Genomic DNA, 14,292 nt, shown 5'->3' on the forward strand with positions numbered 1-14,292 from the left:
CGATCACACTGTTACATAGGAGCCTGGGCAACAGAGTGAGACACTGTCTCAAAAAAAAAAAGAAGAAGAAAAAAAAAAAAGATCTAATGAGAGCTGAAGAAAGATTCCTGCGTGGAGCCCCAGCGGCTGTTCCTGGCCTTCTGAGTGACTGACAGGCCGGCAATTTCAGGCACAGGGCATTTCCACTTTAGCAGTTTTCTGGCACTTACGTCTTTCTCGGAGTCTTTACAGATGTGGCATCTCACCTCTGAAAAACCCTGCAAGGCAGGAGGGGCAGGATCAGAGTCATCGGATTTTCTCTACAGCTCCCAAAGGTCAGGAACCACATGAGGAAAGGGACCAGAACCCCACTTCTAACCATAGGTGCGTGGAGAGCTCCAATCTCTCCACCTACTGCGGTGGTGCCCGAGATCCTTCTTTTGCCTGGCCTCTCTCCAGCTACATCTGATCCCACCCACTTCTGAAATCTCAGCCAACTCATCAACTTCCCCAAAGTAGCTCCCAATCCAGTTTTCTTGTCTGTCTTGGCCAATGCCACTTCTTTCTCTTAGTTACCAGGGTATGAAACTTCCACTTTGTACTTGCCACTGTCTCTTCTCTTCCCTCCCCCATCTCGTCCATCACAGAGCCTGTTGCTTCCTCCTCCATCACTTCTCTCTCATCCACCCTGGCCCCTCTACTTCGATCCATGGGTCTACAGAGGTATGGGTTTCCGTATTTGTGATTTGTTTTTCAGAGCCGAGGGACGTGCTCACTTTGAGAGTAGGGCAACAGTCGGGACAGGGCGACTTTGCCAACAGAACCACCACTTTTGGTCTCTGATGATAATGGCACCCTGGGTGGTTTTCAGTGGCCAGGATGTGGGGATTTGGTGGAAGCTGCGGGAACCCCTAAAACAGATGTCTCCAACTACACAAAGGACAAAGCACCTAATGCTGCCTCACTTAGCAGAAGCCGCACCACATGGGGCTGCCACAGAAGCAAAGGATGAACAGCAGGTCTGATCGATAGCTGCAGACCACATTTACTCAAAGTACTTCCTGTCCATTCCTGTGTCTCCTACCATCCATACTGAGAAATCAGTGTTTTCTGTGAGAGAATTCTCCCTCCCCTTGCTACCCACGTTCTATTTAGAAACAAATGGCCACTATTGCTACAAGAACTTCTTTGCCAGATAGAAAGGAGCAGTCAGAGAAGTGGCCAGCTGCTTCTCACGGACAGGATGGAGGGAAGACTGAACCAGCTCATGGCTTCTCAAATTTTGAGATGCCTACAAATCACCTGGGCATCTTTACAAGTCCCTGGATGAAATGGAGATTCTGATTCAGCTGGTCTGGGGTGAGGTTTGAGGCTCTGCGTTTCTAGCAAGCCCCTTCGGGAAGCTGATGCTGTAGTGTGTGGCCCACCCTGGGAGTAGCAAGGAACTGGTCACCACTTGCACCTTCATCCTCAGGCTTCAATCCCCAGTGCCATGGGACTTCTGCTGCTCCAATCTTGATGCTCGAGTTCTCAAAAGGAGAGATACAAAACTCGCTCCCTCCCTACGCCAATGCACTCCTGCATAGAATGAAGCTGTCAGCTGGAGCTACAAAAGCTGCCCAAAGGCACCCCAAACCAGCAATTGGAAGGAAAGAAATCTTAAAGCTAAAAAAAAAAAAAAAAAAAATCCTTCAGTCACTTCCAAATCCTCTATCTTTTGATTTCACTGTTACGCCATGGCCCTCCTTAAGCCAGTCTTTCACAGGGAACCAGCAGAGAAAAAGGGAAACATTCACTCTAGGTTCTGGTTGTCAGGAACTGGACCCCGCGGCAGGTGCTCACCTTGTGTTTGTCACCATCCCTGCAGCCCTGACAGCATCATCTTACAATGCAACCTCTTTCCTGCTATGGACCCCACACTCTGTTGCTATCTTGTGTATTATTCGCATGCATGCATTTTTAGCTGCACGGAAATACATACTACCAAGAAAGACCTGTGTCTGGGCAGAAAAGAGGCACTCTCCGAATATATATTTTTAAAACCTCTAGACTGGAAAAGAGCACATCTGTAGTAGAAAAATAAGCCCCAGTTATTCAGAGAGCAGAGACAGGTTTTGAAGAGGACAGATGCTAGCAATGGCACTGGCCCCAAACACTTCCTCTCTCTCCATTTTTTTAGAACGAAAATGTTATGGGATGGAGGGTGGGATTTTGTGAATGAGTGAATATACTATCTTAAAGATCTATATTTAGAGACATTTCAGAGGCAGCAGTTCTAGGGAGAGAAGCCTCAGGCGGGTGCATATGGACCAACTCAACCGTGAAAATATTTGATAAGCAGCTTCCATCACAATGTGGTCATTCAGCCTGAAATTTTATTTAAACACCACTATTCCAGTGGGCAGAACCTTAAAGGACCTTATCCAAAAAGGCACAGTTACCTAACAGAAGCTCTCTAAACTCAGCCCTCACCTGACAGAATACTGATCATTTATTAACTCAGCTGAGCAAGAGGGCGGGGATGTTAGGGACTGGCGAGCTGAATTTCCAATGACTGAGGAGCACATTTTCCCAAACGTACAGTCACTTTGTCCTTTCTGTTTCCTAAGCTCTTTACTAGATAGGTCTGAGCTGTGAGAGGTCTAAGCTGTGAGAGCTAGCCAGTGCCTGTCACTGATTAACTCAATTCCACTATAGAGACTTGCAAAAAATAGGTTAAAAAGGGTTTTTTCTGCCTAGACTCGAGTTGTATTTCCATGCACCTAGCAATATTACACGTGCATGTGAAACAAGGCAGGCACAGCACAAGGATCCTGACATTTAAAAAGAAAATTCTCAAACACGATGTACCTCCATTGTAAGACGATGCTTTCTCAAGCTACAGGGGTGAAGACACATGATGGGTGCACACCTGCTCGGAAGAATAATTCCCTGCTAAAGAGCTGGAGCCCAGAAAACCACAAGGCTCAGTCTAGCATTACATCACCACGCCAAGCCAGCTCCTCACTGAAGCCCAGGGGTCTGGGGACCAGTGAGGAAGTCCCCCACCTCGGGGCCCCATCCCTCCTACAACACACAGACCAATCCCCAGCATCTTTTAATCTACACATCCATGACTCTTAAGAACCCACCACTTGACTACCCCCACCCCAAGTCCCCAGAAAATACTCTTCTCTGAAACAGTCTTCTCTCTGGAAAAGGTGGGGGGAGGCGGGGGGCGGGCAGGTGAGGCTGGGAGGTCCACTTTGGATACAAGCCTGAGTTGCTGAAATGCAACCCGGCAGGCAGACCCATTCAATAAGCCCCATCGTCCAAACATGCCTGGTAGGTAATGGAGACGACCATAACAGAAACGTGAATTCTAATAAACACTCAGCCAGGATAAAGGCCACTTCTGAGCACGTTAGCTCTGTGGTTGAGAGAAAAGATCGGATTCCTGGATCGATGCACAGTCAAGCACTGCCTCCACCAATGACAGGACGGTTCGGCCCTTTACTAATAATAGCAAGCGGCCTTGTCCTCGAGTGTTCACCAGACTGAGTATGTGGATGATGCTTAGGCTGACTGGACGGAACGTCCACCAGAGCACACCACGCTATCTGCCCAGCCACACGCGTAGCTGCCCGGAAACTGGGCTGTCTCCCCGGGCACGGAGCTGCCACGCTCATGGGTTCTTCCTAGGAGGAGGCAGTCGCTGATGCCTGGCTGTTCCCTTGCAGGAAATACCACTGTGCCGGGGGTGCAGAGGAAACATGCTGACGGCAGGAGAAGCCCCCGACCATGCACCCACTGCTGAGCGACCAAAACCGAATTCCTGGGAATCGTTTCTGCCCGCAGCAGTAACTTGGGGCTACCAGATGCTCCTCCCAGAGCAGTCACCAGGTAAAGCCTTGCAACGCTGCGGAGACCCTAGGCCAGCCTGGACTCCAGGCTGCACAGGCATTAGGAAAGGCGACACTAACAAAGCCCGGGCATCCTCTCCTCCTCCCCGGGAGGCTCGGGGCGGCCCGGGCGGAGCACTTACATTGCCTCGGAAGCCTCCAGGTTCAGGTCGCTGGCTGGGGCTGGCTGCAGGGACTGCGACCCTCCCATCCTCGCTGTGCCCTGGCGTGCAAGCTAGCTGCGAGTGGGGCCAGCGTCCTGGCGCGATTCCTGCAGCCGGGAGCCGGGGCGGGCCGGCCGGCGGCCGGGGTTGCTGCACTGCAGAGGGGAGCAGCTGCGGGCATCCGTGGCGGCGGCTGCGGCGGCAGGGAGCTGCGACTCGCGGCCCGAGCCGGGCCCGGGGGGCGAGCGCCGCGGATGTGTGCGCGCGAGTGTGGCCGGCGCGCGCCCGAGTGTGGCCGGCGTGCGCGGCTCTGCCCGGGGCGTGCGGGTGTGAGCGTGAGCGCCGGTGTGGTCCGAAAGGCTCTTCTCTTAAACCCCCCGGCAGCCGGCTCCTGTGTGTGACACGATGATGTCATCATCGCCGAGCAGCCCCAACGCCTGCATCTTCACAAAGCTCCATCGCGGGCTCCGGAAACGGGGCTGGGGGTGGGGAGGCGAAGACCCTCCCTCTGCCCCAGCCCCTCCCGCCTCGCCGGGACCGCCCGCATTGTGTAGCTTTGAAATGCAAACGAGCCGCGGCCCAGGAGCTGGGGCCCCAGAAAGGAGGGGCGTGGTGGTCGGGTGGGCTGACCACCGAGAGTAGGGGGCTCAGGCCTGCTGGCTCATCCCTCCAGGAAGGAGGAAATGGTCTCTCCCGGCCCAGGACCAGGGGGACGGTTGGAGGAACAGGTAAACAGGCTGCAGCGGGCCGCGGGAGCGACGCTGGCAGAGACGTGCGCCCTTTTCCACCGCCGGCTTCTGCTTCCTTCAGGCCCTGGGCCCTGGAGGCAGCTAAGGTCTGTACCAGGGAGAGTTGCGGGGCCTGGCTCTCCCCTCACAGCCAGCCCGAGCCTGGCCTCCAGGGACCTTTGCACCGCATAGTCTGCACGGCTTGGGGCAAGCTAGGGAGCAAAAGGTACTGGGCCTGGGAGCGGGTTGGGGCTGCAGCACCATCTTTGGCCACCAAATGAGCTCCACAAAGCCAAGCCCTGTGCAAAGGCTCACCCTAAACAAGCAGAGCCTGGCCAGCTGAGCCGCCCAAGGCAGGCCCCTAATGCAGCATCGTGTACAGGGCAGGGGCACTTTCCGTGACATGCATCGGCTCAGCTCTGTGATTCTAAACGGGCTGGGCCTGGAGGAATGTCCGTGACACCCTGTCACCAAGCTCCCAGTACCCAGCGCCATTCTGTGGCTGGCAGCATATCACCCACCCACTAGCAGCCAAATCCCCAAATCCCCGTCCCTGGCCTGTGGCTGGCTGGGAAACCCTCAAGGCTTGAGCGCCTGAGCCACCTCACTGAAGGCTGCTGGAGAGAGTTCATCATCTCCGCATAGGTACAGGAGGTTTGGGGCACACCTGGGAACCCCACCGTCCCCCTCATGCTGTACATTCAACACAACCGCTTCCTGCGCTCCCAGCCCAGACTCACAACTGAATTCAAATGGAACCTCTGATGGGTAAGTGGAAGACTCTTCCACATTTTCCCAGCTTTTCTTCACCCATAGGGTGGTGAGCCTAAAATGTATCTCAACTGTGGCCAAAAGCAAAAGAAAATAAAAACAAAATCGTTCAAAGCATTTTAAAATTGCCTCCAATACACTGTTTTCTAGCGACGTGGCCAAGGACGTTTGGATGGGCTCTTTTGATACTGACACTCGAGGTCACGGTAGTTCCAGAGCTTCACAGGGACTGACTTTCCACTGCTGCTATTCAGTATCAGTGTCAAACAGAATGCCAGAGGATCAACATCATTCTGTGGGATGTAACAACATGAAATTTCCAGGAAACATTGAGAAGGTTTACTTTTGCATTTATATGAAAATAGCTAATGATTATGTCAATCTTGCAGGGAAGGTAGCTGTCAGGGGTGGCGTGATGAGGCATGCTCTGGAAAGCACCTCCCGGGGAAGCTGTCACTCATTGTCAGCATTGGGTGTCACTTGGTGGCAAGGATCCTGCAACCTGTTCATCCTGTCATCATTCTCAGCACCCTGGGGGTTTGTTTCGCTGTCAGAAAACAGACCTCTTGGGCTCCATATGCAGGTGAGGGCCCAAAGAAGCTTACCACACAGAGCTGAAACATTGGTAAGCTCTAACCTGGGCTGGTACTGCTCTGAGGAAAGTGGCCCTTTCCCTGGGCACCTAGGGACTGGCCTTCAGCCAAGCCTGGTACTCAGAAAATACATGAGGAAAAAATGAGGAACCACAATTAGAACTCATCTGCCAACTTTTAAAAACATTTTTCAGATGATGTCCAAAAGCACAAAGCCATCTAAATGTCCTTACCCTGAGTAGGTAGAGGTTCTGCTGCGATAACAAGATAGGGTTTTAAATGAGACCGGAGTTCAAATCCTGACTTCTCCCTCATTAGCTGTGTGGCCTGAGCCGACTGTTTAACCATACTGAACCTTATTTCCTCGGCTGACAAAAGAGGAAAAGCATCTATTTTGCAAGGACATTGGAAAAAGTAAAGTAAATACCATCTATGAATGCCCAGGACCAGGATTCTTCTTTATAAGAAAAAAATTTCCCCCAAGTATAGTACCATAAAGGAAATTAAGGCAGCATTAAAGTGAAGTGCTTTTACGTAGAATCCCAACAACTGAAAAGCTATGACATAGTGACAGGGTATATTACTTAGTGGGACAACAGCATCTCACTGTTGTCAGAAACACAGTCAAGAACCAGGAGTGGGGCTGGGCACCGTGGCTCACGTCTGTAATCCCAGCACTTGGGGAGGCCGAGGTGGGAGGATTGCATGAGCCCAGGAGTTCAAGACCAGCCTGGGCAACATAGTGAGACCCTGTCTCTACAAAAAATAAACAAAATTAGCTGGGTGTGGTGGTGTGTAACTGTGGTCCCAGCTACTCAGGAGGCTGCTGTGCTTGAGCCCAGTAAGTCGAGGCTACCAATGGACCCCGAGCTGGTAATTAGCCCGAGCATACACACTCAGTGAGCAATGATCGTACCACTGCACTCCAGCCTGGGTGACAGAGCGAGTCCCTGTCTCAAAAAAGAAACCAGGAGAGAAACAAATAGAATGTGGGCACCATTACAGTCAATGCAACTAAAACCCATGCGTGATTAGTTTGTGTAAATTATTTATGGAAGAGTCTCTCAGACCCCCATTTAAGACGTTTTGATGCTGACTCTACAAACAATTTAAAACAAAGCTGGTGATCTAGTAACTCAGCCTACAGAAAATGTAAAGCTGAAGAAAATGAGGGAGAATGAGCAGAGAGGGAAAGGGCTGTGCTATGGACCGAATGCTTGTGCCTCCCTCCCAGATTCATGTGTTGAGGCCCTAATCCCTAGGGGGATGGTATTTGGAGGTGAGGCTTTTGGGAGGTAATTAGAATTAGATTACGTCATAAGGGTGCCCTCGAGATGAGATTATACCTGTATAAAAAGAGACAGAGACACAAGACCCCCACTCCCAACCCTCCTTCTCTGCTGTGTGAGGCAAGAAGGTGGCCATCTGCAAGCCAGGAAGAGAGCCTTCCTCAGGAGCCCAACCATGCCGGCACCCTGAGCTCAGACATCCAGCCTACAGAACTGGAAGAAATCAATGTGTTCTATTTAAGCCACCCAGGGAACCCCACCACTCCTAAGCATGGCCCTAATGAGACCCTGAACTCAGCCCCTGGGGGCCTTTAGACCACAGTCCACATATTCTAGGCCCCCGAAGGTCACAGCCTGCTTAGACAGGCTCCACTGCAAACCTTCCTACTGAAGTCCCCAAAGACACCCTAGAAACCTGAATAAATCAAGGAATGCATCCATCATTTCTAAAAAGCAGTTCAACATATATTAATGCACCTATTGTGTGCCTGGCCTGTAAGTGGAAACCAGTTTATTCTCACATTACTTAGTGACACCTACCAGAAAGAGCAGCAAACCTGACAAATCCCTGTAGCCAAAAGATAAACCATGTAATGCAGCCTCTTCAGTCCCACAGAGGTTCAAGGGACTGAGCCATGGTCAGAAACTGCGAGTAGTTTGAGACCCCTCTGATACCCCAAGAAAAACAAACGTGAGTGGCTCCACCTTTGCCTCTGGCCTCAGGGTCTCCAGTTGCCATAGCAGCGAGACTCTCCAAACACTACCAATGGACCCCGAGCTGCTAATTAGCCCGAGCACACACACTCAGGAAAGTAGGTCAGATCACAGAGAAACCCATCTGGAGGAGCTAAGAATGTAAACACAGATGGAGAACGGGGCTCCTCCAAGCCCTGGGTCTTCACCACCACCCACTACACCATGGTGGGGAGTGGAGGGAGGCTGGACAAAACCCCAGCAACTTCTCTTCAGGGAACCAAGCTTGAGACCGGCTCTGGGCTGTCTCTGAGAGTGTTATCTTGTTACTCCACCTGAGGCCCCGCGCATCCAGCCCCACGTCACACAACTCTGCACCCAGTAGTGCCTGAACGCCTGAGCCCTGCACCGAGCTAGGCACGCTCACTGCCTTGCCGAAAATTCGAAGAGCTGGGAAGCTGTGTGGCCTGAATGCAGCACCCACACATCAACATGAGCAGGGTACCCGTGAGCAGAGACAGAGCCTGGGCTCAGGCAAGAATGGCGCGGTGCCGGGCTTTCTCTACCCAGGTGTCACAGTCCCGGGATGGACGCTCTTTCCTGGGCTTTGGGGACACGCTTCCACATCACTCAGTCTTGTTCCAAAGGTTGTCCACTGCCTTTGCAAAAAATTCCCCATTCAACCTCCTGGCTTTGATTCGGCATTGGAGCATGGCCAGGTCCTCACCGTGGCCTCACCGCTGAGGAGCTGCCCCCTCCTCAACTTCTCCATCTCTCTCAGTTCCTCCAGAAAATCACATCCCAGCTCTCCCAACTCCCCGGAGGGGTCTGCTCCCTGCCAGCCCCCAGACTTTTCTTCCCAGTCCCTCGGCTGCCTGCACATTGATGCCTTGGTGCTTTCTTGCCTTGTTAAGAGTCTCAGGTGTGTGTGTGTCTCGTGTCTCTGCTCTCCAGACATGCAGGGTGCCCCAAACACAGCCAGAGCCCATAAACACATGCTGCACGAGACCTCAGAGGACGGGGAGAAGGTCCTGGCAAAACTCTGTCTTATGACGAATAGAGAAAAGGCAGAAGATGGTTGCGTTCGTTTCTTTGCAGCGGTACAGATATGCTGTTAACCTCTTACAGGCCAGCATGAAATCTCACATGCTCACCTTTGGGAATCTGAGTGGTTTCTTGGGCCTAAGCATAAGTTTCAGTGAAGCCCCATCTTTTCCAGCAGGTTCTCTTGTTCTCTCCTTGCAAAAGGCTGATCTATTTACGGCATCTCTTTCTACTACTCTCACCATATTTACACCTGGGACCTTTCAGAGTTCTTCACAAGCAAGGACAGCTCTACAGGCGAGTCTTCAGGGGGAAAAACTCTGTCGATTCAGTTATGACAGAGGGAGAGGACTGGGAATTTTACTATTAGACCCAGGGAGGTAACCCAAATGTGCTAGAAAAGAAGACAGTAAAGAGAAATGAGACTCACTTTTGTTTTTTGGGTTTTTTTTGAGACAGAGTCTTGCCCCGTCGCTCAGGCTGGAGTACAGTGGCACAATTTCAGCTCACTGCAACCTCGGCCTTCTGGGTTCAAACAATTCTCCTGCCTCAGCCTCCCAAGTAACTGGGACCACAGGTGCATGCCACCACGCCCGGCTAATTTTTGTAATTTTTAGTAGAGACAGGGTTTCTCCATGTTGCCCAGGCTGGTCTTGAACTCCTGGCCTCAAGTGATCCGCCCGCCTCAGCCTCCCAAAGTGCTGGGATTGCAAGTGTGAGCCACCTGTAATCTCGCAGCCAGTTGAGATTCACTTTTATTTTTAAATTAAGAATTCAGAATATATTTGTAATCTTTGATATCTATAGGAAGGAAGGAAGAAAGAAGGGAAGGAGGGAGGGAGGCCAGTCCCCAAAATCTCAGGGCTATACAAAAGTTGTTAGCATTAAGAATTCTCATCACATATGGAAAAAAAAAAATCAGTAACACAAATACTATGTTCAAAAAGACTGAATAAGGTTCTCAAAATCTTCCTTTCTTTACCAAATTAATTCAGCCCTCTTTTTCTTAAACACGCCATTGCTGGCTTGATATTTCCACTCTTTTGAGATGGAAATCGTAGGAGACACTCATGAGGTAGCTTTTGAGAGAATATACCCTACCTAATGTCAAAAAGGACTTAAGCTCACAATTCAAGAGAACAAAGAAAATACAGGAAGAAAAGGTGGGTAAAAGCCAGAGGGAGTGAGGTGAGCCTGGAAGTACTGACGTAAGCTCTTGCAGGAGTGGGGTAGGAGTCTGGCTCTAAGTTTCCCAACAGCCAAAGCAAAAAGGGCAACAACTATGACCAGTTACATGATTCACAAAATCCGACAGGTTAAAAAAACAAAAAAAAGACCATCCCACAGATGAGCAGCTTCTGTTGTGACTTTCTGAACACGCATTCTCCCACAAGCCCTTCACCAGGTGACTGTACGTATATGATGGCTGATGCCTTCAACAATATCCTCCCACCAATACAATATTCTTCCATATAGCTATGTCAGCAAGCACGGCAGGGGCTCCTCAGCTCTCCTGGCAATCAACAAAATCCAAAAACTACAAAGTTCCCAGGATGCGTTTCTAGTCCCCCCATCCTACACTAAGGGTCCCCACCACTCAAGTTTCCATGCTAACAAGGTTACATAAGAGAACACAAAGGGCAGCGTTAGGACAACATCATCAACAAAGTAACCATTTATAGACTTGATCCTCCCTCACATGCTCCTCCTGTCTTCACAAGTCTATTTTACTGTATTTTATTTGAGACAGGGTCTCACTCTGTCACCCAGGCTGGAGTACGATGGCACAATCTCAGCTCACTGCAGCCTCAACCTCCTGGGCTCAAGCGATCCTCCCACCTTAGTTTCCTGAGTACCTGGGACCACAGGCATGTGCCACCATGCCTGGCTAATTTTTTGTAATTTTTGTAGAGATGTGGTCTCACTATGTTGCTTAAGCTGGTCTTGAACTCCTGGGCTCAAGTGATCCACCCACCTTCTCCTCCCAAAGTGCTGGGACTACAGACGTGAGACACTGCACCCAGTCATGTCCTCACAAGTCTGGTCTTTGGCAGTGTCTTGCTGATTGAAGGAGCAAATATACAGTGCCAACAACCAGAAAGCAAAACTGCAAACCTGGAAGAAGGAGGAGGATGTCATGGAGTCAATTAAAGTGACACCAGAGAATTGCTCAAAACCTACCCCAAAGCTATGAGAAAGGGCAGCTGGCACAGTCAGACCTGTGAGCAACTGAAGAAGAGAAACTCAGCCAGGATGAGGACAGAAGGTGGCTTCAAAGAGAGAGCGTGAAGATGAAAGAAACTCAGAACTGTTTATGAAAGAGTGACCCTGTTGCTTAAGCTGAAGTCAGGTGTGAAGTGAAGAATATGCAGCATTGAAAATCTGGCAAAAAAAAAACAAAAACAAAAACAAAACATCTGCCCAAATCCTTTGTTCATTCTAAGCATTAACATGTGGTTACCATTAAAATCTACATTTTGTTAAATAGAAAATAAAATCATTTTCATAATTTTTCATTTCTTTTCAGAGTGAAGTCTTAAAAACGTTTTTTGTACTACTGGCTGGGCACAGTGGCTCACGCCTGTAATCCCAGCACTTTGGGAGGCCAAGGTGGGTAGATCACGAGGTCAGGAGATCGAGACCATCCTGGCTAACATGGTGAAACCCCGTCTCTACTGAAAATACAAAAAATTAGTCGGGCGAGGTGGCGGGCGCCTGTAGTCCCAGCTACTCGGGAGGCTGAGGCAGGAGAATGGCGTGAACCCGGGAGGCGGAGCTTGCAGTGAGCCGAGATTGCACCACTGTACTCCAGCCTGGGTGACAGACTGAGACTCCGTCTCAAAAACAAAATGAAAAAAAAGTTTTTCCCACTATTACCATAAAACTTTTGATTTATTAAGCGGACTCATTTTAAGTGGCCTTTCTCAGTTAACAGTTTCCTTCAGAAAACCAGATGTCCTTCCTGTAACTACCTTTATAAACTGGGTTTAAGATCACAGGCGAAAATCAAGAGGGTGGCCCACAGCAGACACGTGGCCAAATAAAATCTCAACCTCTAAAGTTCAGGCTACTACTTCGAAGTAAAGCCCAGTTCCATTCTAAACCTGGGAAGATAGAGCCAACACTCTCACCTAAGCCAGGTGACTACATCTGTCTAGGATCAAAAACATAACCAGTGGTATACATCTTTCTTCTCGGGAAACTATTTCCAGGAAGAACAGAAAATTCAGTAAGCACCACAAAAATATTCTGGTTCTTGTTTAAAGAGGCTTAATATTGCATTTGGTTTGAATGTTGATGTGTTAATCCACTGAGTTCCTCTACAGTTTAAAGTCACTGGTTTTAGAGGCTACTTTGTACTAGGAATTTAAAGGCCTTTTAAGGAAAACATTTGGGTGTAAACAGAGACGGGGTCTCCCAGCTGCCAAAATCAACAGCAAAGCTGGTTTCTGAGTCCAGACTGGAGAAGCAGGTTGGGAAGGGCGGATCTGCGCCTCTGTGGTGGGAGGGGCTCCCCTCAGTGGCCCAGTGGTGGAGATGCTTCCAAGATGAAAGTACAGAAAGCAAATGCAGAATCTCCACGCCTCTCCGTCCTTCCCTCATTTTGAGCAGAGACAGCCGCTACCTGTGACTGCCCTGGGGTGAATTTGCAGCATCTGGGGTAAATTTCTTCCCACGCCTGCCGGCAGCAGTCGAGACAGACCTGGCATAGGGCTGCCCTACTTGTGAGCCAGGCAGCAAAAACCAGGCGCTGAGGATCAGAACTGCTGACTCAAGGCTCCATGAAGGAACAGAAATCCAGAAAGCCAGGACAGAAATAGCATCCATGAGCATCTATTGATAGCATAAAGTCCGTGGGCAGAGTAAGTGAATGAGCGTGTCCGCGTGGGTGGGTGTGTGTGCGCCTGCATGTGTGTTAGCAAGCCCTAAAAATATTTCCCTTTTTCCATAACCATCTGAGAGGCCCTGTCGGTATAATTCCCTCTACATCCTGCCTAACTGTGGCCAGCTGCAATTAATATATAATTGTGTCTGAAGATAAGAGATTGTTTTTCCTAAATTCTCAGATCTTTAGCAGTTGATGTGTACCTGGGAAGAAAATCTTCCTGTGACAACAGACTGACCAAATTCCTGCTTCATCTTTGCTGAGCTGAGGAATTGTTGTGAGAGAGAGCAGGACACAGGCATGACAAGGTTTTCTAATAGCTTGCAGACGCTATTAGGCATCAGTTTGGCAAAAAATAAATGCATGGCATATTTACATATTTTTCTGCATCTCTTTAAACTATTACACCAGGAAGACATGAAGGGTTGCTACTTCGCATAAGCATTTCCCCTGTGCAGTGACTGCCTGCCTCAGAACCTACCTGTACCTATGATCTTAAACCCACTTTATACACAGCCATGCCCCAGTATGTGACGGCTCCTTTGTCCTAGCAGCAGCAAGTTTGGCTCCAAGAGGGAGCCTGGCCCGGCATCAGGCCCTTGGAAGCCCTCAATAACTATGGGGGTATGAATGGAGAAATGGGTAGACAGAGCTGTACTTGCAGACACACAGGAGAAAGGCAACCATCCAAACTGTTTCCAGCTGAGGCCAGGGCTGAAGGCAACTCAAGGAGGTCCTCCCTAGGATGAGCCCTTCCAGGGCTGCAAAGAGACCCCAAGTACCACATGCAGAGCCCAGAGCCGGTTCCCCAGTCTCCCTGACCTCAACAATCTCCCTAGCGGCGGATCTTGTTTGTTTTTATGACTGGGGGGCCAGGGGGAGGAAGACAGGTTGGGTGCTCGGCAATAAGGTTTGAATTAAACTCTCTTCCTCAGCCACTTAGGTCAAAAAGATGAATAGAAAGCAAGGGACATTTTTCACTCACTGGCATCCTTAAGCTGACCCTGACAAGTTATTAGGCCTCTGTACTTCCGTTTTCTCATCTGTGCAATGAAAATAATAACAGTTCCTCTTCCATGACATGGAGGTTGCAAGGTTTAAATGAGATAATATGTGAAAAAGCCCGAGGTACTGCAGTGCCAGGCATACAACAAGTGCTCAATACATGTTTAGCTGTGGCTGCTGTTGTGGCTGTTTTGTGAAAAAACAAGAAATCACGTTGGCCCAAGGAGGACTTGGTGTCCCTGCTTCACTGACTCTCACA

At 49.9% G+C, this 14,292-nt stretch overlaps 1 protein-coding gene across 28 annotated transcripts in view; it reads right to left on the bottom strand.

Annotated features, from left to right (window-relative positions):
* The window catches only part of TACC2 (transforming acidic coiled-coil containing protein 2), a 255,604-nt gene that overhangs the window by 84,297 nt on the left and 157,015 nt on the right, over positions 1–14,292 (bottom strand). For 2 of the 28 annotated variants that reach the window (XM_021943786.2, XM_021943784.2), the window contains exon 1: positions 4,004–6,797. The exons of 25 other annotated variants lie outside the window; for them this stretch is intronic. In XM_021943786.2, the coding sequence (XP_021799478.2) occupies positions 4,004–4,071 (68 nt within the window). In that variant the 5' untranslated portion in view covers positions 4,072–6,797. Of the gene's footprint in view, positions 1–4,003; positions 6,799–14,292 lie in introns of those variants that run through there. One more of the 28 variants, XM_021943785.2, reaches the window with a different exon arrangement.

Source organism: Papio anubis, chromosome 11 (assembly GCF_008728515.1).
Source record: "Papio anubis isolate 15944 chromosome 11, Panubis1.0, whole genome shotgun sequence".
Classification (NCBI taxonomy): Eukaryota; Metazoa; Chordata; class Mammalia; order Primates; family Cercopithecidae; genus Papio; species Papio anubis.